At 36.7% G+C, this 25,972-nt stretch overlaps 2 protein-coding genes across 15 annotated transcripts; one reads left to right on the forward strand and one right to left on the reverse strand.

Annotated features, from left to right (window-relative positions):
* The first annotated feature begins 139 nt into the window (after positions 1 to 139).
* LOC307009546 (uncharacterized protein) lies at positions 140 to 24,863 on the forward strand. Of its 10 annotated transcripts, XM_079633353.1 has the most exons (12): positions 828 to 1,180; positions 4,383 to 4,432; positions 4,719 to 4,852; positions 7,432 to 7,465; positions 7,771 to 7,879; positions 17,314 to 17,405; positions 19,115 to 19,253; positions 20,475 to 20,538; positions 22,188 to 22,257; positions 22,364 to 22,441; positions 22,617 to 22,702; positions 23,828 to 24,853. In XM_079633353.1, the coding sequence occupies exons 7-11, from the start codon at positions 19,126 to 19,128 to the stop codon at positions 22,658 to 22,660; spliced, it is 384 nt and encodes a 127-aa protein (XP_079489479.1). In that variant the 5' UTR covers positions 828 to 1,180; positions 4,383 to 4,432; positions 4,719 to 4,852; positions 7,432 to 7,465; positions 7,771 to 7,879; positions 17,314 to 17,405; positions 19,115 to 19,125; the 3' UTR covers positions 22,661 to 22,702; positions 23,828 to 24,853. The 10 variants fall into 10 exon arrangements, with proteins under 10 accessions (XP_079489482.1, XP_079489480.1, XP_079489484.1 ...); XM_079633350.1 differs by lacking the exons at positions 7,432 to 7,465; positions 7,771 to 7,879 and adding an exon at positions 13,403 to 13,537; XM_079633358.1 differs by lacking the exons at positions 7,432 to 7,465; positions 7,771 to 7,879 and having other exon boundaries at positions 825 to 1,180; positions 20,475 to 20,529.
* Positions 2,004 to 13,518, reverse strand: map7a (microtubule-associated protein 7a). Of its 5 annotated transcripts, none has more exons than XM_079633343.1 (15): positions 13,385 to 13,518; positions 10,545 to 10,658; positions 10,240 to 10,314; positions 9,981 to 10,144; positions 8,334 to 8,439; positions 8,089 to 8,202; positions 7,768 to 7,916; positions 7,540 to 7,655; positions 6,631 to 6,851; positions 6,266 to 6,422; positions 5,834 to 6,005; positions 5,407 to 5,508; positions 4,958 to 5,008; positions 4,688 to 4,880; positions 2,004 to 4,452 (listed from the first exon to the last, which is right to left on the reverse strand). In XM_079633343.1, the coding sequence occupies exons 1-15, from the start codon at positions 13,515 to 13,517 to the stop codon at positions 4,442 to 4,444; spliced, it is 1,878 nt and encodes a 625-aa protein (XP_079489469.1). In that variant the 5' UTR covers position 13,518; the 3' UTR covers positions 2,004 to 4,441. The 5 variants fall into 5 exon arrangements, with proteins under 5 accessions (XP_079489469.1, XP_079489471.1, XP_079489470.1 ...); XM_079633345.1 differs by having other exon boundaries at positions 2,005 to 4,452; positions 7,768 to 7,892; XM_079633344.1 differs by lacking the exon at positions 2,004 to 4,452 and having other exon boundaries at positions 4,548 to 4,880; positions 7,768 to 7,892.
* Positions 24,864 to 25,972: the final 1,109 nt, after the last annotated feature.

A 25,972-nucleotide genomic window follows, 5' to 3' on the forward strand; every position in this document is an offset into this window, starting at 1 on the left:
TACTGAAACCATGACTACATATATATATATAGCCTAATTAAAAAATTAAAGTGAAGTGGAAAAACTCAACCCTTTCACAAGTTTATACTTGTGGATTAAAATATACATTTTTAAAAGATTCATTTTTACTCTCAACTTTATGTAGGGTTCAGTTGTTAAACTTTACGGTACCCTCCCTGACCTATAGTACTCCTCAAAAACATGAATAAAAAGTATGTAACCATCTTCTGCACCACTTTTAAAGAGACCTGAATTATGTCATTCCTGGTAAATGATGTCACATTTAGAGTCTAAATTATTATGGGTGTATTGGTTTGCATGACAGGGTTGAGTTCAGACTGAGGGACATAACTTTATAGTCTGTTTTTTTTTTTTTATCAAATATAGCTTTTTTTAGAAAAATATTTTTCTCAAGAAAGTAACAAATAAATACTTACATCATTGCCATTATTGACACTGCACATTTTGTTAAATATTTTCTAAGTACAAATTCAGTGAAGTGCCTCAGGGACATGAAAAAAATGTTTGGTCTAAAATAGAAATAAAAAAGATTTTATGGTAAAAATGATTTAAATGGCATAATTATTTTTATTTATTATATTGGACATACCAAAGTGCTGTGAAAAGCTTTTAACATTTCAATTTTGTAAACCTACACTTCAATAAGTCTCTGACATAGGCTATTACCACATACTACTTTTTAATATGAAATACTGGAAATTGGAGGTATGTGAAATCAATTCAGCAGCAGAGTGAGTGAATCTTGCTCCAGTCTTCGGACAAACGGAAAATCCTGATTTATTTGCTTGTAGCGTCACCTGCTGGTCGACTCGAACATCAACGTTTGTTTATCGTCTGTCCACGTCGAGCTAATCAAGCTGCCGAAACACCTCAGATTAATATAGCTGTAAATACACAAATAAAACTACTGGCTAAGCACCAAACGATATAATTTGCATACTTCATATTCTGCTAGTGTGAGATCCCGATAGAGGAGGAAATAGTTGGTCGACTTTGACAGTCAAGCAGCAACTGTGGACAGGTGATCCAATTATCCTAAATTTAGTTGTGAATTCCACTGTCGTCTTCAAAGAACGACGCCATTGTGTCATCTAACGCGGTTTTCCTCGGATGATCCAACCAAATGTTGTTAAAACTCACTTTAATCCCACAAAATCTGGTAAGTGCTGCAAAATTCAATCCCCCGAGGTTTAGTGTCTGTTATGTTGCATATCTGGCACTTTCCAGGAATAGGGTATGCTGAACCATTTGGCTTTTTTTAAGCATTAGCCAGGGGGAACAAATCGTATTTTTGTTAGATAAACTATTATCTAACACGAAATCAACCTAACATGACTGACAGTAGCTACTTTTACATGGAGCATTTTGTCCTGTCAGAGATTTAAAGTCTTGTCTGTATAACTAACTACAACAATGTCACATTTGGGGCATAGTCTGTTGAATTCAATTGTATTAAAATAATATTTGTTTTTAGAGAATGAGCACCACACCAAAATGTTCTTCATGTTACTTAAAGATCGTTTCCTGTAATTTTTTAAAAACTTGTTCTCAAAGATTTTTATTTACATTTATGATTGTATTTGAAACACAATTTAGTCAATGTAAGCACTTTTAAGAACCTCTGAAAAATGATTAGGCTATTTATAAAGCTAAAAGTTCTTTGTAAATCAAGCTTTTATTTTGTTCGCAGTCCATGTAGGCATCAATTAACAGTACTGAACTTCATGTTCTCTCTGCTGGACTTGCTTCAGTTCTCCAGGATTCTTCTCATCTAAGGTTTTCTTTTACCGTTTGCCCATCTGGCAGCCCACTCACCAAACATGTAACAATGTTTTTTTTGGATACAACAAGAACATTCAGTCCTCTAATTATTTCAGCTAATGCAAAACCTCAATGAGAAATCCAATGGTTACTCCATTTTCATAGTGTTTGTAGACTGTGATTAACAAAAAAACACACCAACAACCATTCTGTTTTTTTTTAAGCTTATTTACTTACACCAATAAAAAAAAATTAATTAAATGTTTACATCTTTACACCTTATTTGCATAAGCCTTTATCATTGCACAAGGTCAGCGGGTACCGGCACACTATAATAATGTTCATAAGGCAGACGAGCACACAATAATCATACATTTTGATTTGCGAAAAAGGGCTGGGGAAGTGTTCTTATTTGGAACAGCTAAATAGCAGCAGTGCAAAACCAGCTACAAAAACTGGAAATTCATGAGCTCACCTGTCTGGCATAATACTGTGATACAAAAGCACAATTCAGCAATAAGGACGGATGGAAATGACCTCTGTATACACTTGTACCCTCAAGACAGCAGCATTGCAAAGAGAGATCCTTAATTACACGAATACACAGATATCTGGTTATAAAGAAATACTGTACACGTATGTAACATTCAAAATTTTGGGGTTAGTAAGATTTTTGTTCTTATGCAGGGTGCATTTATTTGATAAAAAAGCAGTAATACTGTAAAAATGATTATTTTTAAAACAGCTGTTTTTCTGTTTTAATATATTTTGTAATTTTTTCCTGATGCAGCTGAATTTTCAGAAGTTATGCTGATTTGCTGCTCAAGAAACATTTCTTATTGTTATCAATGGTAAAAACCAGTGTGCTGCTTAATATTTTGTGGAAATTATGAAACACTTTCTTTCAGGATCCTTCGATTTAGAAGATTTAAAATGTATTTAAAATATTTTTTTGTAATAATCTTAGTCTTCACTGTCATTTTAATGCATCCTTGCTGAATAAAAGTTTTAATTCTTTAACAGAAAATTATACTGACCCCAAACTTTTGAACTGTAGTGCATTTGCGCAAGAGAAGTGCCGTTTATATGTGCCCGATAAGACAAATAAATCCATAAGACTATAACATCACTGCTCAGAGATTCAAAGAGAAAGCGTTCTCTTCATAACACCACAAACATACTGACTAAAACATAAAATATGACTAAATTAAAGCTAAAATATGAAGCATTCAAGTTTTATTTGGTGGGTAATGTACCTTTAAGTCATTATTACTATTATTATTAAGTTATCTGGATACTCAGCGATGCATGATGTCACTCTAGCAAATCAAGCAGTAATTGGCTGTTTTAATTGGGCAGTAAGGTAAAGTACGGAGCCCCTAAAGGGACGTGGTGGTGGAAAAAATTTAGGATGGGAGAATTTTTTTGGGGGAAATCTTTTGCGTTCCCTCGAAAAACTTTGCGTTCCCTCACAAAACCTGTTGAGAGCTCAGACAGACACCTGCTCTATGTCCCGCTGGCAGTGCTTCAGAGCTCCGTACGTCAATGGAGCGTTTCATAGTGTTTGAACTTGGACTCAAATATAAAGAAATGTGGTCAGTGCTTAACTCAAGAAATCCGTGAGCCTATCTATTCACATAGAAGTTCCCGAATATTCGTGAGCTAAGCGTTGTTAAAACACAAACGACACCTACAATCACAGCAGGTAGACAATGAGCTACAACCCACTTTTCCTCAAAACAAACTTTATAATATAAATTTGTCTCTAAACAGCCGATTGATAGAGAAGTCAGAATAAGGGGCCGTCTGCGAAGTGCACATTTTATATTACTAAACATATTCAATAGCTTCATCGTGACACACTGTACTGCCACCAAATTCAGTTCACACATCACTGATATCCTGTTGGTTATACTACAATAGGACAACCACCACGTTGCATGAATTTAAGTATAAACTCAAACCACATCTATTTAATCAGTATTTCCAGTCATGAAAATGTTAACTTGACATAACAGTCACTATGTTAACTTGGGTACCAATCTATTACATCTTTACTCCGACTGCCCACCATGCTGTCTGTAACTAATGTTTGTTTGTTGCCTCTGTTTTTATGTTTGTATTGCAAATGTAATGCGATTTGCAACTGCAATCGCTCATTACTTGGACTGGGCAAATGTCCATTGTCTGTTTATGTGTAAACTGCTTGTTATTTACTATTGTGAAGCGTCCTTGAGCTTGGGAAAGGCGCTATATAAATTAAACGTATTATTATTATTATTATTACAATACTTAGTTTGATTAAAATTCATTATTTTTACGATTAGGCCTATTTATTATGAAACAAAATCAACAACTTCACCCTTTTTAGAAAAAATATTCAATAACAGGTTTTGCATGGGAACACAAATATCTTTGCGAGGGAACGCAAAAGATAAAAAAAAAAAAAAAAAAGTATCCCATCCTACATTTTTTCCACCACCACGTCCCTTTAGGGGCTCCGTAGTAAAGGACTGTATTCTGTCGAAAGAATTGTGACTTGTTACCTACAGGTTTTTTTAAAGTGCAGGGAAATCATGTGCATATGTTGTGTTTTTCAGAAAGACAAGCTTGCTGAAGTTGCTCTGACGGTCGTGGCATCATATGACAGGTCCGTTGGTTAAATAACCTCTGAAGCATAGGGAGGGAAAATTATGTTTTGTATGACCACTTTCAAATGTGAATTTATATAAATCTAATGTATTAATAATATAAAAACAGGTGGCATGCATTTAATAGTATACTAATATTTAATCTAATCCTTGAATAATCAAATTTAATCTTGAGTTGCATAATATTAAATTGTTATACTTATATTTAGTTATGTTAGATTTATATGAAGACTTCAAAAGTTATCCACAGATACCAGTTTGTTGATGGGCTTGTATCTCATCCAGGCCAGAAAGACTGCGGAAGGATCGGCGCTCCTTGAAGGCCACAGTAGGAAGCATATCCTCCTCGTCCCTCAGCTCCAGATTTGGCGTTTTTCCTGGACCTGGGAGCCTAATTACAGGCTTCACATTCTCACAAGGCAAGTTATCCTTCACCGATGCTGTTTTCTAATGGGGACAAAAAAATGAGCAGGGCTTCTAGATGAGGCATAAACAAAGAGCCCGCCAAACAGTGATAGCCTTACCTTTTCTTCAGAGTCTGTCTTTCTTGTTCTTTTCATGATTTGTTCCAGGCGCTGATTTGGATCAAATTGAAAGCACAAATATATATATACAATATCATTTTTTTTTTTTTTAAGTACAGTAAAAACAGTAATATTGTTAATTTATTCCTATGATGCTAAAACTGAATTTTCAGCATGGGTTAGGATAATTCAGCGTCACATCATCCTTCATTCTAATATGGTGATTTGATGCTCAAGAAAAGATTTCTTATTATTATCAATGTTGAACAGTTGTGCTGCTTAATATTTTTGTGGAAGCTTTTTCCAGGATTCTTTAATTAATAGAAAGTTTTAAAGAACAGCTTTTAAATCATATAAATAATTTTTAACATTATAAATGTCTTTACTGTGACTTTTGATCAATTTGATGCATCCTTGCTGAATAAAAGTAGACGTATCCTAAGGCATACCTTTTTCCGTTCTTGGCGTTCGGCCTCCTCTCTCTGGAAATGACTCTCTCTTTCCAGTCTCTGCTGTTCTGCCAGCACCCTTTGACGAGCCTCTTCCTCTCTCTGAGAACACATAATGGAGCATTATAGGGATTTTTATTCAATCTGCTGATGATCCATCTTATATGATATGATCCTAGCTTTATTTTAAGGGGGGAAAATGCTCTGAAGCTAAAAAGATGGTAATGTCAATAAGAGTAGCATATGAAGCACTGTATTTAAAGATGGAGTTTGTATTTTTGCAAAAAATCTTGAACAATGATTGTTTTCCAACATCTCCTTCTGTCACTGGTTGGACAAATAGACAGTCCTGCCTTAAAATCACTGAACACTTTTCATATGGCCTTATAATATTCTACGTATTAAACTATGGAACAAGCTTTAATACCTGCTGTTGAAGCCTTTTTTCCTCCTCTTTCTGTCTGCGAGCGTTTTCCTCCTCAGCCTGAAGTCGCTCTTCTTCCTCTCTCTTCCTCTTTTCTTCCTCCAGTCTCATGGCCTCTGCCTCCTGGCTGGCTCGTTCTTCAGCTCTCCGACGGGCCAGTTCCTCTCTGCTCTTTCTGCAAAGAGGAGACACTAGTTCATTGAGATGCCTAAACCACTTTGGGAATTTATATCTGTCGTCATGAATTTCATGTGCATTCTAACTTTAGCATAGTTATTTATTTATTTTAACTCTTTAGTTGCTTCAGCAAAGAAACAGCCTAAGTTGTGGCATTTTTCATTTGCATTGATAATAATCAAAAGTTAAGCTTTAAAATACTTTGACACAAAATAAATCGTACACTGATAGAGGAAAGGTAATAATACTAAAGTATACCTCTCTGTCTCCTCTTTCTGTCTGCGTTCTTCTTCCTCTTTCTCTCTCTGGAGTCGGGCTTGCCTCCTTTTCTCTGCCAGGATGCGAGTGGCCTGCTCCGGGTCTGTAGTCCAAGTAGTTGGTCTGACTTGAGCGCCGTCACCAATCTGACTTGGTCCTGAAAGTGAATAAGAGAAGAGAGACATATTTCACCAGTCCATCCATCCATCCATCCATCCATCCATCCATCCATCCATCCATCCATCCATCCATCCATCCATCCATCCATCCATCCATCCATCCATCCATCCATCCATCCATCCATCCATCCATCCATCCATCCATCCATCCATCCATCGACAAATGTTTTTGAGTCTTTCACTAACCATTATTTATCTGAGAGCCTGTTGGTGGAGTCAGAGGCCCATTAGTAGCTTGGTTCACCTGGAGTTGGTTATCTCGCAGACTTTGTTGAGTTAGTGTTTCGTCAGGTTGTGGATGACCAGAAGAGAGTCCATACTCTGGTTCTAGATCCTCCTCTTCTGGCAGCGGAGGTAAACTATCTTGTTTAAGTGTGGCGTGTCTGACATGCGATCTGTTCTGCAGCCTTGGAAATGGTTATATAAAAAAGAGAATGGGTCAAAATGACCCACAGTATAATGTTTTGATTTTTCTGAGTGTAAGGAAAGTTAAGTGTTACTCATTCTTGAAGGAAAGTAAAATCACAAGTGAGGTCTTTTTAAAGCTGTACTACACAACTTTAGCCTCTCTGTCGCTGCTGGAGTTGTTTATGTCAGTTGTGCTTTGCCACTGCTCTTCTGCATGACATGCAAGGACAAATGACATGAAACTTGAAATTTACCCCTATATAGTGCAGCTTTATTATCTCAATTGTTTCCCCGGCCTAGACAGTAATGATAATACAAGGATCATTTTTTTTAATTGTCATCATTTACACACCCTCATGTTGTTCCAAATCTGCATGAGTTTATTTCTTCCTTTGAACACAAAATTAGATATTTTAAACAATGTTGGTAAACCAGACAGTTGATGGTAGCCATTGACTTCCATAGTATTTTTTATTTTTTTACTACTATAGCAGTCAATGGCCACCGTCCATTGATTGATTAACAACATTAATGATTGATTAACAACATTCTTAAAATATCTTCTTTTGTGTTCAACAGAGGACAGAAACTAATACAGGTTTGGACCAACTGGGTAAGTGATAACAAAATGTACATTTTTGGTGGCCTATCCCTTTAAGTCTAAGAGTACAAAAAAATAAAATGTACCATGATGGTGGAAGGACAGTATGCCCCGGTGGGTTTGTGTCCTGTTTGGGCTTGATTTCAGTTGTTTGTAGTTGTGGCTTTTTCAAGTCTTGTTCCTCAAAATCACCTTTTGCCACCTGATTTAATATATGTAAAAAAAACATTTACATGCAGTACTCCATGCAACAAAGTAACTTTTTTGGAGGGTGGGGTTGTATTTAAAAAAAAAAAAAAAATTCTATCTCCCACCAGCTCTCTGTTGGTGGTTCTGCGGATGGTGACTTTTGGACTTGAGCTTGCAGGCCTGCTTGGCACTTTCCCACAATGCACCTTTGGCTTTCGCGTGGTGCTGGAGTTCATGGTATGACATGAGGCTGAACGACGACAAACATGAACAACTGAAGACGTATGTTTTTTTGTAAGATAAGGATGAATGAGTTCAGAGAAATCAGGTGAAGCAATGAGCAGGAGAAGAAAACAGAAATGTATATTTATACACAAAGCTGCAGACTTTGGTTTTCACTTTAAACATCTGAATGAAAGATGCAGTGTGTCACTCTAAAGTGATACCTGTGTCTCGTGACAGACACACAGCACTCTTGCTTCTGGCTAGATAAGAGACGGTAGGGGTCTGAAGGCGACGGACAAGGTCAATCTCCCACTGACTAAGAGAGCGGTGTTTAGCTAGAGAAGAGCAGAAAGCAGAGCGACCAACAGGAAGTGGTCAGAAAGGGAGTTGGGGAAAATAGATGCGAGGCTAGAAGACAGTTTTAGTGCCAGTTACTGGGTTTTGAATCATGCATTGAGATATTCACCATTTTTGTTTTCGTTCTTGGTGACCCTTCGTGAGCAGTGGCCAGGTTTCTGTTTGGCCTTCTGACTTTTTTCCATCGTCTTCCGCACCACAGACTCAAAACGCTCCTAAAACATGGGATGAAAACACTTCCATAATTCCATGCTCCATATGTTTTTAATGATGGTTGCAAAATCTCAAGAGCAATTTTTCATCATCGTTGCTGCGGTCAGTGCTACAGTGTTTATGAAACTGATGATATACGCTACTACCAATAAAAAATGTGGACACTTCGCTCAATTTATTAGCTTAAAAACCTTTTGATCTATATACATGCTCGCATACATTTATGCATTTAGCAGATGCTTTTACCCTTATGTAAATAATGTCTGTGTGTATATGTATACATGTATATTATTACCAAAAATATACGGGCTGTCAAGCGAGTAAATTACAGAATTTTAATTTTTGGGTGAACTTTTGTTGTTGTTGATGAAATAATACTCTAAATAAGAAACTAAAACTGCCAGCAGGTGGAGGTAAATGTCTAAATGAGTCATTGCGTCATTCATTCATTCGATTTGTTGAAACGACTGATTCATTCAGGAATGAAGTAAGTGGCTCACTTTATGAACACAATATTAACTTCTTATTTATTGAACTGTGGAGTAAAATTAATAATTTTCACTGCTATTCAGGAAAAAAACTGCACTCGTGTGATATTTCTTAACGTATCAAGATATAAAAATCTGATGACATACTCACACAGGGGCATTTTTACCCTGACATCTTGAATTTTAGGGGCATTCTAACTGTATTATAGGCACTTTTTTCAGAGTGTTTTTTCAAGTGTGTTCACGTAGAGGACAATCTAGATAAATTCTCAGAGACAAGATGCTATGCTAACCTGGTCCTACCAGACTCTCGTACATTTAAGTTGTACAGAGAGTCTGGCCACTCTTCATTGACAAGCATTAACTTCCTTGTAGGCGGGTACTCTGTTGAGGTTTGAAACTATTGGATCTGCCCAAAGCCACTCTGGATCTGCCATAACCAATCGCTAGCGTTTGGTCGAGAGTCTCGTGACGTATGTCACGACCTCGACGTCATCGTTCTCAACCACTCCCTCTGTTCGCTGATTGGACCGGTAAAAAATGTATTCAGCTTCATTACTCCAGTCTTGAGTGTCACATGATCTTTCACAAATCAAATCATTATAATATACTGATTTGCTGCTCAAGAAACATTTCTGATTATTATCAGTGTTGAAAACAGTTGTCCTGCTTAAAATTGTTGTGGAAACCATAATGCATTTTCTTTTTCAGGATTATTTTATTAATAGAAAGTCCAATTAACAACATTTATTACATTTATTTATTAAATGAAAATCTTTTGCAACATTATAAATGTCTTCACTGTCCCTTTTGATCAATTTAATGCATGCTTGATGAATAAAAGGATTACTTTCTCTCTTTGTTTAATCTTACCACAAATGTTTGAATGCTATCTTGGTTTCCACAATAATATTGAATAAAAGTATTGCGTAAAATCTATTTATTTATTTATTTTAGGGCTAATGATGTGTAAAACTACTGGTAGCATATATAAGCTATACGAAGAAAATCTCCTACCAAGCCTCAGTCACAATTTATCTCATGCACAGACTCACTCTTTCTTCTTTGATCCTCTGTCTACGTTTCTCCTCGACCGCCACCCTCCTCCTTTCCTCTCTTTGTCGCTGCTCCTCCAACTTCTTCCGTCGCTCCTCCAGGTGTTTCTCGTAAAACTGCTTGGCCCGCTCCTCCCTCACCAGCCAGCCGTGCTCACGCAACGCTACAGTTCAGGAACACCGATTAAAAACTTCAGAAAAGCTTTCTGTTTGTTCTTCAGTTGGTAATGATGTTATATGTTGAGAGTAAGGAAAATACCCAGCTGTTTTTGGTACACCTCTCTCCGTTCCCGGGCCAGTCGCAGTCTCTCGTCCACTTTTTTCGCATTTGACTCTAAATTACACCAAAAAAAAAAAATCAATTTTAAAAGTTGTGTACCACATATAATATAATAAATTCAACTATGTTGGTATAAATGAGCTGCTGGGAAGAGCTCAGCAAAGATTCAGCTTCAAAAACTTCTTTATTGACTTTGTATCCATGGCAGCAGTATCAGGAAATTGAAGGGTTTGAGAAAGGAAAATGCAAATTTAATTGATGGATAAATATTAGCTATTTCAGACCTGTATCATTTCCATTTCGTTTATGGATATTAATCTGTGATGATTTAATGTGCTGTGGAGCACATGCTTTTCTTTTCTGCTCCAGGGCTGTGGGTTTCACATCAGATCTGGAATCTGAGGGGGAAGCGAAAACAGGCTGCTTGTTTAGTATTTCGAAAAATAGACATATGTAAACACCAAACATAAAAATCTTTGTTTTTTGGTCTCTAAAAATTCGGAGAAGTTAAGAAGTTAAGGGATGTTGTGATTTACAACATTATAACAAGAATGTGGAATGCTTGATTCCCAAACTTTTTAGAGTGGCGTACCCCCCTGAGGCATTTAACATCCTTCTGCGTACCCCGTCTCTTCTACTTGGACTGCAGTCACTCCTTTTAATGGACAATATTTGCCTCTTTTAATAGTTTTCAGGTGGATTTTTTTACTTTTATAAAATAATTATTTAAATAAAAAATCAATAAAGTATGCAAGGATGGTAAAAACAAAGTGATACTTTTAAATATTAAACTGAAACTGACAGTAGGTGGCATTGTCACTGTCGTAATGAGTGAGCCATCTAGTCCATTCATACATTCACTAAGGAAGCAAGTCACTGTATTTATCATTGAATCATTGACTCTCCCGATTCAGTTAAAGCCACAGATTCGTTCACTAACGAAACACTGCTGTGTGTTGCTTGGAGACTCGCAACAGTTCTGCTGTGGCTTTCGTTTGGACTTTTATCTCATGCATAATAGAGCTAACAATATTGATAATACTGTGTGAACTGTTGTATAAAACCAATGTCACATTTGCAATCGTGTGTATATTTGTGAAAAATGTCATTCTTGCTCATAACATATCATCATCAAATACAAGAACTCGCAAAGGGTATGTTTGTATCTAAGAGAGTCTGAATCGATCTCGCAGTCTGTCTATATTTGTGCTTCATGGTAGCATGCTAAATCCCCACTTTTACAAAGGTACATTGTCGAGAACAGCTGTATGAGGCAACCTATCATATGCACGCTGTTTGTGTGGATGCAGTCAGTTTTGACCGCAAAAGATGAGGTAATTTGATTGGATTTCTTAAATTTGACCTTTTACGGCACTATTTTGCCTGTTAGAACTACATGTTTGGTTTTAATGTTATTTTAAGGTGGCGGTGGATTTAAATGAACGGCAAAGGTCAGCATTTTGCTCGCGTATCCCATTTGTCACTTCGCGTACCCCAGTTTGGGAACCACTGGCATAGTGGAAGCCTTGGTGATCTCGATCTCTTCAAAAATTCTTCAAACAAGCTCACAATAGTGACGCAGAGTATTGCGCATGTATTGGTTTCATAATTGTTATTCAGATTTACACCAATCCCGTTGTTTTATGAGTGTGGTCAGTAGAATTTGTATAAAAATTAGGACTTCAACAAAGATGCATTAAATTGATTTAAAAGTGGCAGTAAGACATTTATAATGTTACAAAAGATTTCTATTTCAAATAAATGCTGTTCTTTTGAACTTGGTGCATTTTTTTCAGGATTCTTCGATGAACAGTTTTCCACCAAAATATTAAGCAACACAACTGTTTTCAACATTGATAATAAGAAATGCTTCTTGAGTAGTAAATCATCATATTAGAATGATTTCTGAAGGATCATGCGACAATGAAGACTGGAATGTAATGATGCTGAAAATGTAGCTTTAAATCACAAGAATAAAAACCATTTTTAAAATACATTAAAATAGAAAACTTTTTTTTTTAATCAAATAAACTTGGTGAGCATAAGAGGCTTCTTTCAAAAACATTAAGAAATCTTACTGAACCACAAAATAACGGAAAAAAAAAGGGTGTTAGCTAATAAATATATCTTGAACCATTTTTGCCACGTACAAAAAAAGTAATTTTAACACAGGGTTATATTGTTCAACTTTTCATACGGTATGACAAACCCAGGGTTAAAAGTGGTGCTTTACTAGTATGAAACATTACTTTAGCCAGAATTACGGTACCCTGGGGTTAAAAAAATATAATTTAGTGTCAAGTTTAATGTGATATTTAACCGATTAGTATATTCCAGCAAATACATGCTTGGCCTGCCATACTATACAGACCTCTCTCTCTATCACAGCAGTGTCTTTAAAAACACCTTTGTAAACAACAAAACTTGAGGGCCAAAAGGCAGATATAAAGATGAACATGAGACCTGTCTCGTACCAGTTTTGACTGTCCTATGAATCAAGACAGCCTAAGGCCTGTACACTATTACAAAGGCAACATTTGTTTTACTGTTGCTGTGTAGAACAACAAATTCAGCGCCTGACTGAAGCGTTAACAGTGAACTCTTGAGATGAGCTTAACACTCCAGAGCACCACAACAGTGACATCGAGGGTTGAAGTGTGGAGCACGATGCATTCAGAACTGCTGAACTTGCACGCATTAATATTTTAGTCAGTTGCTCTAAGAAAATTTAAGCAGATGTACTTGTCATTGGGAAACCTTACATAATAGACATCTACCATGTGACGCAAGACCCTTATAAACACCTTTAGCTCAGCTAGCCACACACACACACACACACACACACTCTCACTCTCTTAATACGTCACTATCTGAGCTAACCATGAAGAAATACCTTGTAATTTAGTATGTACTGCATACATTTAGATGAGTAATGGTTTATGTTTTTATCATGGCTCCTAAGAGAATCAGTCCATGTTTGTACACAGAATTTTAGGATGCGTATGCCCAGTCAAAGTTGTACGCAGTTTATTTTGGACCCTGAATTAGCAGATGCAATAAATGTGAACAGAATAGCATTTATGATGAGAACGAATGTCATATTTATCGCCTGCTTCTCACCAACCTTTCCGTTTCCTCGCAGTGTCGTACATCTTCAGCTGTCCTTTCTCTGCGATCGCAGCTAGAGCCAGCTCTGCCGTTCTTCCCGTCTTCCTCCACTCCCGTTCCTGCTCCGCCAGGCTCAGATGAGCTGGCATCTTTCCGTTTCAAAGCTCCTGTGAGTCTGTGTGTGTTCGTCTAATACATGCAGCGCATCTGTGTTCCCTGTGCAGAAATCTTCCACTCCAGCTAACCGCTTGTCAGCGCATCCCTAACAGGGAATAGACTGGTTGAGAGAGAGAGAGTCAGAGAGAGAGAGACCGAGTGTGAGACAGAAATTCTTCCTGAGGGAAATTGTGAGAGCAGCTGATTTGCTCCTGTCTGGGCTGCGTCCAGCACACGTGCACGGCAAGCAAACTCAAGCATACGTATGTACAGAGTGCACATGTGTCATCCTCTGACAAAAGAAACCCATCCAGCTGGTAGCAGCTGTGATTATTGGAGGTGTGTTTCTCTTTTTAAAAAATCCATAGAGCCCCTTGCATTGCATTGCCCCGGTCACATTGATGATATGCAAATATTCACAACAAATAAGATTCGAAGTCGTTGCCTGGGTGATCGTGATATGCAAAATAGTGAGACTGAATGGAGGCATGACATTGCATGCCAGTGTCCAGAAATAGCAGCAGACTGTGCAACCCTGCAAAGAAAACGTGCTTTCAATCTGCACAAGGATTAGTGACTTGTAACATAAAATATACAACCAGTCACAGATCAGATTAATGGGGAAAGGTCTTGTCCTCTATCTTGGACATGCTTTTTTTTTTTTTACATCCCATAATGCTTTTCTTCAGATCGGCTGCCTGTGCTCTCAGACAGAAAGATGGCGTTGTGCGTTCACTATCAGTAACAACTGTAGATCCATATTGGTGGTTTTATGTACAGTATGAGTCCTCTTGTATTATATTGCATTAGTCTTGTTTAGCAAATACTTTCTATCCAATGCAACTTGCAGTTCATGTTTTGGGACAATCGCCCTTGAGGAATGGGTTGGGTGAACACATAAATCACCTTTTCAACACTCAGTTTTGAAATTTCAAGCTTAACTGTAAACCACTAAGACACACACCACTCATGCATGTAGTGGAGACAAAAGGCTATAGTAGGTTGTCACACTTTTTAACACTGCTTACCCCATATGAATTTGTTTGGCTACAAAAAAAAGCGGTTAAGTTCCTACCATTATTGCATAGAAAACCTGTTTATTGTTTTAATCGGTTCTGGGGCGGGGCATGTTGTCATAATAGAAACTTGCCATTAAATATCCTGCTTTAGGCGTTTCCGTAAACTTTAAACGGTAAAATAAATTCATGAACGTGTTCAAAAAATTTGTATATCAAGACATTCATGTCCGATTTCACAGACAAGGCTCAAGGATAGTTCCAGACTAAAAGCATGTCTGAGCTGTTTTAAAGGATAATTCCGGTATTTAACACCTTGAGTCTATATTGTAGTTTGTTTTGGATGAACAAGAGTGGTGGACAACATTTTTTTGACAATGGTTCCTGTCTCGAGTTTTTGACTATAATAGAATTGGCCATGGACCCATTTAACATTGGAGTCAATGGGCATGTCCGAAAATGTCATTAAAACAACCTTTTAACATTAGTTTTCAAAACTGTGCAACTCACCGAGTGATTAGTGATGTTAGTTGATGTTCCAGAAACAAAAAGTGTTGCGAAATACAGTTTCTGTCGTGTTTTATTCGTCATTTTGTAAAATCCCATTGAATTCTGTTGAAGGACTGAGTGCTCGTTAATATAAATGCGCTACTGGAAACGGAAAGGGGGCTGTTTACATTTGGTCGATGTAGTCTTTTTGCTCGCTTCCGTTTCTCATAAGGCTAGCGAGCAGAGCAACTGTGCTCCGGGAGAGTAAGCGAAATAAACAAACAAAACCTTCATTAATTGTTACTTGTAATATGAAGTTGAACTCGACTGCGACCGTGAGTGTCCCGCGAGACATAAACATCGGTTATCGCCATCAAGTGGTCGGGAGTGTGCTAACGCTTCAGATTCAAATATTGAGCGGAAGTTACACAGTTGTGAAGTGTCTGAAAAAATAGTTCCACTATAGCAAAATAAACGGATTGGAATCATATATTGCGACGATATATTGTTTATAATCATCAACGAACACCACTAACCACTCGGTGAGTTTAACAGTTTTGTAAACGAACATTATTGGCTTTTTTAATGACATTTTCGGACATGCCCATTGACTCCAATGTTAAATGGGTCCATGGCCAATTCTATGATAGTCAAAAACTCGAGACAGGAACCATTGTCAAAAAAATGTTGTCCACCACTCTTGTTCATCCAAAACAAACTACAATATAGACTCAAGGTGTTAAAGGGTTAGTTCACCCAAAAATGAAAATGATGTCATTAATTTAGTCCGAGAGATTTCTGTCCCTCCATTGAAAATGTATATACGGTATACTGTCCATGTCCATAAAGGTAATAAAAACATCATCAAAGTAGTCCATGCGACATTAGTGGGTTAGTTAGAAGCTTTGAAGCATCGAAAATACTTTTTGGTCCAAAAATAACACAAAATAAGACTTTATTCAGCATTGTATTCTCTCCCGGGTCTGTTGTCAATCTGCGTTCAGGACTCCGCAGTGACGCTGCTGACGTAAGACGCTGATGACGTGTTATCTGGTGCGCCCGAGCTTCGTTTACAGTCTGAGGGAGACGCACGCTATATTCAAGCTATTCTACATTGTTTGCGTGGATATCATTTTTTTAATGGTGCGTAAATGTGCATGTCGCGGATGAGACACTTTTACAGCGTGCGTTTCCCTCAGTCTATAAATGAAGCTCGGGCGCAGCACTGCTACTTGGGCGGAGTGATTAGCGCAACACTGAGCGAACTCTCTGCTCCTCACCACGGGGCTTCTCAGGTGTGAGCAAATCGCTACGTTTCGTTATTTCAAATGATACCAAACATGTATAATTACTTATTGTGTACATTTAACATTGCATAGGTTTTTAGTGAGTTTTAGGTGAGGTGAAGAAGAGGGGGAGCAGGGGGAGATGATGAGACTGTAAAAGTGAGGTGTGAGCTGCACTGTGTGGTGCATCTCGGATGTTGCGGTTACATATGCAAGAGAGAGTTCAAATGTTAATTCTCAGGAGAGCCTTTTGCCTTCTCGCAGGGTAGCCAAGACTTACTGGTAACCGCCTTACAGTTCAAAGTGTTACCGTTTTTTTCAGTAAACCTCAGGGTTACTGAGATACTGTATAGTCATTGTGACAGCTAGCCTCGGTCTCATCTATATATAACATAACATTACATCATATGTAAATTAGATTTATCTGGAACATGCGTCAGTCAAAAGAATTCTTTGAAAATATTCACAAGGTTCAAAGTACATATCTTTAATTTGTGTAAATGTAAATTTCTGGTTAGTTACATTAACAGCACACCCACATAGAGACTAGTTTGTGGTCATAATCAGGTTAGGTGAGCAAGTCCAGGGTGGCGACACTTCTAGGTTTGTCAGATTCTCAGGATGTCTGAATGGTAAGACTTCTGATGACAATTCATAAAGATGTTTACATTAATATTCTGTACCGGTCGTATTTCATTTGTGATTTGATAAACAATCGATTTTTTTGAGTTGATAATATGATGGCTAGTGTAACACTGTGAAATTTCTTTGGTTTGATTCGTTTCTTTAACTAGATATCATTAAGTACACCTGAAAACGGGTGTGCGAGGAAGGAATCTACATGAGTCAATGAATGAGTGATCTGTCCGATGGCATGATGACGGGTGAAAGAATGAGGAAATGGAGCTTGTCAAAGCTTCTCCTGTCAGAAAGGTAGTGTCAGTGTTATGCTGACAGGAGCTGGCTGACGGACGTCTGTTGTTTGCACCGATATGTAGGGTTAAGAGAAGAGACTGCCCAGGGATTGTATCTGAACACTTTAAACAACAGGTCTGGACTGAAGGAGGTCACTGAATTATCATCTATAAAGGTATTTTCTTTTTTCACTATGTTTCTGCTCATACTTTCCACCTGTTATGTTGTAGCCTATTTATTTTTTTAAACTATTATATAATTAATTCTTTAGTTTCCTTCTCTTTAAGGATGTTTATTTGGTCTTGGTCTCTTATTGGTCAGTGAGCATAATAATTGAATAGTGGACAAGGAGAGGTGCATTTTTAGCATTTTTAAATTAGTTAAGTTTAGTCCTGGAATCCATGTTATTTTGGTTTTGGGCGAGGTTTACCTACCTTACTCGTAGTACTGTTGGAATTACAGATATACGGTAAATACTGTCTCTACAGTATACACATTAAGAAAGATGGTTTACGGATTCATTAAAAAGTGGTTATTCTGGTTTATGATTTGTTGTCCTGGTCAAATTACAACACACTCAGCTCCATTTAATGTGGCTGTGCCTTCTATATTCAGTATAATAGTTCACCCAAATATTAAACTTGTAAATTCAGTATAATAGTTCACCCAAAAATAAAAACTTCCCTGTCAAAATGTATATGATCAAGTTATGACATGTTTTTACATTGCTTTAGCTCTTCAAAATAAGTTAAGCAATTTTCTACTTTTTTTTAAAAAGATTTAACTAATTATTTTAAGTCAGTTTAATTGTAATTTAAGTTGAAATGGCTTAAACATCCAAGTTGATTGTAATTAAGTTTAAGGCAGCAACTTTATTTTTATTATATATATATATACACACACACACACGCACACACACAGTGTTCTGTCACCATTTACATTTAAGTCATACCAAACCTATTATTAACTTTTTCTATGGAACAATGAAATTTGATTCTGGTTATTCAGATAAAAACACAAATTACGATGAAAAAGGCATGGAAAAATCAAGCTTCAAAAAGGAAATAAAACATGAACATAGTCCATACCGCTCTTGTGCTTTATTCCAAGTCTTCTAGAAACAGACGTCAATTTCCATGGCATTTCAATTAAAATATTCCTCCGCAATGAGCTGTTAACCACTGCGTGTGTGAAATTGAGTCAGCTCTAGAACTGGCTCAGTCAGAAACCGTTTCAGGCTGTTTTTCTTTTTGCTTATTCTGAACTTGACAAACCAATTTATTATCTCAAACAAGTGATTAATTCACAAATAAGGCATCGCTACTTGGTCCGTTTCTATTGGAAAGCTATCATATGGTCTCAGAAGAATAGAAAAATCTTTTTTTGAAGCTTGAAAACTTCAGTCTCTGTTCTTTGTATTCGCATGGGGAAAACCAAGTCACATGGGTTTGGAGGGTGAGTAAATGACAGAATATCCATTTTTGGATGAATGATCCCTGTGATTGGTGTTTTAAGGGCCCTTAGGAGAAGAACAAGAGGCCTCATCTGGTTTATCAAGAGTGAACTGTGGCTTCTTGAATATAATATTTTACAATTAGGTGTGGGGTGTTTTGTTCCTCCTAAAGGGATTCTTTTGCAGCACTTCTCAATATCAAAACCATCTTCTGGTGGTGATGCCAATGGATACATTATGTGAAAACGTCTTTCTGTGGTTATCGATGTGCTTCATGACATAGGCAAAACAGTCAATATAAAAGACCTGATGGTGCAAAGCCATGTAACAATTGTTGTTCATTTCTATTCACGCACAATTGAAAATGGTATGAGGTCCACTTTGACTAATATATGTATAATGTATTCAACAATTGATCTGTCTTCCTGTAGGTACCACAATTATGGCACCAATCAACTCCGATCTCTTTGGCTGGGGGATCTCAGAGCAACCAGAGGTCGCATTTCTCTCCATAATCGTCCTCTTCATCATTAGCATCGCGCTCTTGGTTCTCTGCGCAAGCTGTAGAAAGTAAGTGGTTTCTCCTGAGTGACCTTTAAGTGATTTCGCTTTGTTTTTGGTTTAAAAAAAACATGGCTCAAAAGATGAAGTCATCTGAAAAAGGGCAACAATGCATGTCATGTAGCCGAAAGTCACCTGCGCTATTGTTGTAAGCTACATTCCTAGACATCGCTGTCAAGATTTTCTACTATGCAAATGTGAAAGGAATGAGGCAGGAATGTGGTTCTGTTACAAAACACAATGAACTGCGTCTTACACTTTCTCGCTCATGCTTCACATAAGAAGACATGGAAAAAGAGACCAAGCAAATAAGCAGTAGATTGTGGAGTTGAAATTTCTAAAGTCTATGCAGACTGTCTGCATAGTGATGATATATAAGCCAGTTGGTCATATACCATCTCATTCACATTGCTTAAATTCGTTAAGGTAAATTCCCCTATAAATAAAATAATATTATAATAATAAAAAGATAGGATTTGAAGATTTATTCACATTTATTTGGAGTTATACATGTAGTTGCAGTTTTAATCTCAACCACTAGAGGCCAGCCAAGAACTCCAATGCATGATGTGTTGGAAAAACTTCAGGCATTTTTGCACTGACAATACTTTTAGTATCATCAGTGTTGCTCTAAAAATTCTTTACTAGCTACTAATTACATCTTCAAAAGTGTAATTAGGTTACTGTACATATTGCTCTCTAAAAGTATTGCATTACTTATTTCTTTCTAAATCCCATATCAACCTCGACAAGAAACTGTTCTTTTAATTCTTTCAAATAAATAAAACTACTTGAACTGTTTTAAAGGGAGAAGGTTACATTAAAAATATACATTTTAAAATTCACTTTTGTTTTATATAGAATTTCTCGATAGTCTATACAGCATTTAACGCAATTACATCCAAAGTAACTATACATTTTTCAAGGGAAAAGTAATTAAATTACAGTAATCACTTAGCAATGCATTAAACCCAGCATATCATACATTTATTGTAAGCAATTCAGTCTTGTGTTAAAATATAAATTGATTGTTAATTCAATAATGATTTGAAAATGAATGAACATTTATTTGGCGATTTTTGCAGTTTCAATCTCGGCCACCAGACACCAGCCAATAACTTCAGTGCATGTAGTTCAGTGCAGTTCATAAACTTAAGGCTTTAAACTTTTTTGCACTGGCAAAATGGCTTTAAATCACAAATAATTTAGATTTGTTTTATTACTCAACAGACATTCATTTGAGTTGGAGAGGAACAGTGCAGCAGAGCAGAAATCATCGACACTTGTGAGTGTGGTGAGTGTCTATTTTCTTTTAGTTTTATGCCGTTTCATTTGTCATTTGTTTTTATATATAACCAGTGTTGGTTAAGTTACTCTAAAAAAAGTAATTAATTACCAGCTACTACATCTTCAACCGTGTAATTATTTAATTACTTTCTAAATCCCATATCAACCTCGACCAGTTAAATTTTGGTTTTAAATCCACTATTGTTTTATATAAAATTGTTCTCTAGTCTATAAAGGATTTAATGCAATTACATCAGAAGTAACTGTAATCAAATTACAGAAAAATTAAGAGCAATTCCTTCACTTTTTCAAGGGAAAAGTAATTAAATTACATTACACCCAACACTTTTATATTTAGTATATTAAAATATTTCTTTAGCCTATCATACACTCAAAGGTTCATGGTTTCTTGACTCAATTTTAAATAACACTTTGTGCCAAAAAAGTTTCTATACAAGGAGAAATGTCTTAAATGATTGCGTAATGCTATCATGTGTAACTGGTTATTTCATGTTTTTTTCCTCTAGTGTTTACAAGCTGCTTAAAGTGCCCCTATTATGCTATTTTAAAGGTTTCTAATTTTCTTTTGAAGGTCTTATAATAGGTTTACATGCACCCTGTCACATGAAGTTTCTCTTTACCTGTTAGTTTTTGTTTCCTTTGTCCCTGTTCATTATTTGTCATAGTTAATTGGTATATTCCCAATTGTTTCCATGGTGACTCATTTTTTTTAATTGATTACCCCACCTGTTCCTTTTCTTCACATCTTCTGTTGGGATTTTTCTACTTTTCTCTGATTGGTCAGATGGCCCATTCTGTTGCGATTGGTCTACTTTACTTTTCTCTGACTGGTCAGATGGCTCAGTCTGTTGTGATTGGTTTACTCTGCTCTGATTGGTCAGATGGCCCAGTCTGTTGTAATTGGTCTACTGCAGCGCGTGTTGGAAATTAAACGTCCATTACCATATCTGAATTTCAGCTCCAGAGGCTTCCTCAGTGCTTGATACACAGTGATACGAATGATGGCGTCGGTTTTACCGTATCAATTCCAGCACGAGTCTTCATCCTTTAGAAGTGCCTGCAAATGGCTTCACAGCACTGAAAACAGCGTCTTCTCAACACGTCGACAACCTGAAACCAAACTCTTCCCGTCTCAGCTGCAACTAGTGTGTTTGAGGGCGGGTCAAATTAGACATTGTTCACGTACAGCCAATGAAGACCATAGGCTGGCATTATGCAAATTTGTTACATTATTATGTAGGTTTGCAACAGGAAGTAAGAATTGCTGACGACTTGTTTTGGCAGTTCAGGATCGATTCTTTTATGAGACAATAACTTGATTTATTATTTTTTGCACTTTGATCTTTAAAACTTTGCAGACATTTGACATTCACAAACACTTGTATTACACACTGCAGGAAAGGGAATATTCGAAAAAGCATAATAGAGGCACTTTATTCATAAAATGTCATTTAAAATAAAAAAGTAATTTAAACAAAATGAATTCCAGCTAAATTCATAAAAATCATCCCATGATAGGAAAACCTAAAAGGTTTTACTCATGAAGTACCCTTCTTTTTTTCTTTTTTCTAAGAGTGAATAAATGTTCAAACGTGATGTAAATCTTGTGCTAAACTCTAATTCTCAATTGAACAGGCAAGCATGGGCGATTCATCAGGAGCCAGACACAACCCCTCTGCTAATGAAATCACGTGTGATGAAATCGGTAAACTGAGTTGTCAATGAATTTCTTTTGAATCTGAATGGCTGTTTATCACTTTGCAATGCTATCAAACCCGCTCAGCAGATGCACTTTAATCTTGTCTTTGAAGGTTTAGAGCCTGAGGATGTAAGAATCTCTGAAGGAGGAATCGTGTATAAACCTTGGAGAAGTCACCCTCTCAATCAAGGTATGTCTCTCCAGGACAAAAAAAGATAATTGCAAGGAATTCAAACCACAAGTAATTTAATCCCTTTGAAATTGCTTTACTTCTCACCACACATTTTGATCCCAGAAATGAGAGATGCACACAAATAACTCAGTTAGACTATTCTTACACACAATAATGCATGTGCTTTCTGCAGGATCAACCCTACCAACTCAAATAAATGGCGGTGTTGGACAATGAGGGTTGAGGGGTTCGGTAACGCTTCAAGCTAACTGAGAAATTGTAAGCACTTCAGATGATTCTGTTCTACTTTTAAAATACTCCTAAAGGAATAGTTCACCCAAAAATGAAAATTACCCCATAATTTACTCGCCTTCAAGCCATAGGTGTTGATGACTTTCTTCTTTCAGCCGAACACAATCGGAGTTAATATTAAATGATATCCTGGCTCTTCCCAGCTTTGTAATGGCATTGAAAAGTGCCTGAGTTTTTGAAGCTCCAAAAAGCGCATCCATCCACATACCAGAAATCCACATACGACTCGTGGGTTAATAAATTACTTCTGAAGCAAAGCCATGGGTTTTTGTAAGGAAAAATATCCATATTTAAAACTTTATAAACTAAATTTGATCGCCAGAACTCGACTCTCTCGTGAACGTGGGTGCGGCTGTTGCCGGATGTCAGTGATTATCGTATATAAAGTTGTAAATGTCTTTTTTTTTTTTACTTGATAAATGCATGGGTTAACCCACTGGAGTTGTATGGATTACTTTAATGATGCATTGGTGCGCTTAAAACTCAGGCACTTTTCAATGCCAAATCTGGATAGAGCCAGGATATTTAATACAACTCAGAGTGTGTTCAGCTGAAAGAAGGAAATCTTATACACCTTGAATGGCTCAATGGTGAGTAAATTATGGGGTAATTTTCATTTTTGGGTGATCTATTCCTTTTACGTTGCATTTGAGTAAAAATTCAAATGATGATGTAAACATGTTTTATTCATCTTATTTTTTAACTTGGATAATAAAAATGGCGTCGATGACGTAGGTGTAACACCACAAGTGTTGTGGTGTAAACAAGCCTGTAGAAAGTTCCACCATCTTTATTATGCGACCTGAAATTCTCTTATTAAACAAAACCCCACAGTATTTGGAGATAAAAGCTTTCTGTATTCTTCTGGAGCCAGGCTGAAACCCTGCTTTGCTTTTTGGTGTTGACTCCCATAAAGTGCCCATCAAACTTCATAGCAAATATTGGACCCCCTCTTTCCCTCACCATTGACCATACTGACTCAAAGCTGAATCCTCATGCAACGGTTCAGACAGAGATGAACAGTGTCCCTCAGGGGAAAGGAGCCTGATCTTCTGGTCACACCTGTTCTGACAAATAGGGGTCTCTTTTCAGATGGTCATCAATTAAATGCGACGTAGGCAAGAAAACGTCACATTTCCATCTGAAGATGAGGTGGAAGTTTCGCCACCATCACTACCAAAGAGACATGAAGAAATGAAGAATCTCATTGTATCTTCTGATGAATTCCAGTATTGTGAAACTATTCTGTATTCATATTCATTCCTAATATGGGTGATTTATAGATTTTATCTGTCAGATCAATTGATCTGGATATGTTTGACTTGATGGATACATATGCCCTACTGGTGAATATTTTTAGGTTTTGAACAAATGTACGAATTCCAGTGGGCATGAATTACATCCTATAAAAACTTAAATGTAATAAAATGTAACATGTAATTAAAGTAACAAGCTCTTTAGAATTAACCCTCCTGTTCTGGTGAGATTGACTTTATTTAGGGGAAATATTTGCTCTATAGAATTGGGGCTCTTTCTTTTTTTCTTTTATGAGGGCATTTATAAAGTTATCTTTTTTTCTTCTTCTTTAAAATAAAGAAGCATTGTATTCCTATTTAATGATTAATAATTGTGTAAACGACATGCAAGAAGCCGTTTTAAGAAACATCTGAAAATGCATGATTTTTGTAAAATATCATGCAGAAAAATATGCATAATAGATTAATTTTTTAGTCATTAATAATTTTCTACAAAAATATAGTTTTTTTTAATATATATATATAAATGAAACCTACATAACATATCTGCGAATTTAGCACATGGTTTAAATTTTTTTTTTTTGTAATTTCGTTTTTTTGTCATTGACCCTTGGGGCTACTTGAATCAATGAATTGAATATACACTATACTGACCCTAACTCGGCTAGATCTAAAGTAAAATATTACCGGTATGCAATTGATATATAAAATCTTAGATAAGCCGGGGTCTCTGTGTCACCAAACGTGAAATATTTAACAGAGGGTGTTTTCATTCATGTTCAAATGGACATTTTGTTTATAACCATCTCTATAAGGGTTAATTTGCATGCCCCTTCTAATAAATTCTAAATGTGTGTAATTGAATGCTTTTGTTTTGCTTGAACATTATAGATATTCAGAATCACAAATAATACATTGTGAAAATATAAAAAGTCTGCAGCAGAAAAAAGGTTGCATCATGCGTTTATCATAATCATTATCAATACTTCAGTCTATTTATTAGGTCGCAGTCGCACGTAACCTACTTCGCAATCGTGACAACCTCCTTTAAAAATCTACTGTATTTAAAAAATATATTTTGAACTTTCTTTGACCTGTGATCTTTGTCCGTAATACTATCATTCAACGGTAAGTAAGTAAAAAATAGTAAGAAGAAAAACACTGTTATGTTTAACTGATCTTCATGTGACGCCTGTTCTTGCAGTGTTTGGGAAGCGCACGCGGATCTGTGGCCGACGTGCAGAATGCAGGTTCTTGAATGTTCTGGCACGATGAGGGATGTGCGCTCTCTCACGTACGCGTTTATTGGCCTCGGCTGGTTCACGAGCGCAGCGCGTGGGGAGGCGAGTCACGGCGCTCGACCAATGGCGTGCGGCTGTGATGCCAGCGGACGGGCAAAACTCGAATTATGTAACCCTTTCATGCCCTCCCCTTTAGAAAACAGATACTAAAAAAAGCAGAAAAAGAAAACACAGCTACTGAACTTAAGATGTTTTTTGTGCATTTAAAGATAACACGCCTGCTGTTATAGCTGAACAAATAGACTGACACATTATTAACCCTCTCATTGTAAAGTTTAAACCATTCAAATTAATCGATTCGTTTAGGATGTGAGACCAATCATAATACAAGTGTTTCTGGTTCCAAAGCGTATTGTGATCAAAAAGATAGATGATGAAAACATTTGAAAACAAATTACAATCTGTGTGAGCTGTTAAAGAACATGAAGACAGCTCTGACTAAATCTTTGCATTTTAATCAACTGTCATAATTGCATAATTATAAAGTATATATTTATAGCATATTATTTCCTGAAAACAAGTCAAAAATGACCCGGCGACGTTAGACGAGCTAATCCTATAAGGACAATGCATACAGTGCAACATCTGCCAGCCAAAAGTTACAAGGTACACGATGTACCCATATGCAAACAACCAAATACTGCACGATTCAGACACATATAAGACCGCTAAATGAGTGC

This window comes from Phoxinus phoxinus, assembly GCF_949152265.1.
Source record: "Phoxinus phoxinus genome assembly, chromosome: 13".
Classification (NCBI taxonomy): Eukaryota; Metazoa; Chordata; class Actinopteri; order Cypriniformes; family Leuciscidae; genus Phoxinus; species Phoxinus phoxinus.

Bases quoted from the DNA above. Each gene is read 5' to 3' on its own strand.
- map7a (XM_079633342.1), bottom strand. From the start codon at position 13,517: ATGCCAGCTCATCTGAGCCTGGCGGAGCAGGAACGGGAGTGGAGGAAG. The intron at 8,203-8,333 runs GTGAATATCTCA...GCTCTTCTCTAG, and splicing joins CAAGAACGAAAACAAAAATG to CTAAACACCGCTCTCTTAGT. The intron at 6,852-7,539 runs GTACATTTTATT...ACCATTTCCAAG, and splicing joins ACTGTCCTTCCACCATCATG to GCTGCAGAACAGATCGCATG.
- LOC307009546 (XM_079633356.1), top strand. From the start codon at position 19,126: ATGGCACCAATCAACTCCGATCTCTTTGGCTGGGGGATCTCAGAGCAA. The intron at 19,254-20,474 runs GTAAGTGGTTTC...ATTACTCAACAG, and splicing joins CTCTGCGCAAGCTGTAGAAA to ACATTCATTTGAGTTGGAGA. The intron at 22,442-22,616 runs GTATGTCTCTCC...TGCTTTCTGCAG, and splicing joins AAGTCACCCTCTCAATCAAG to GATCAACCCTACCAACTCAA.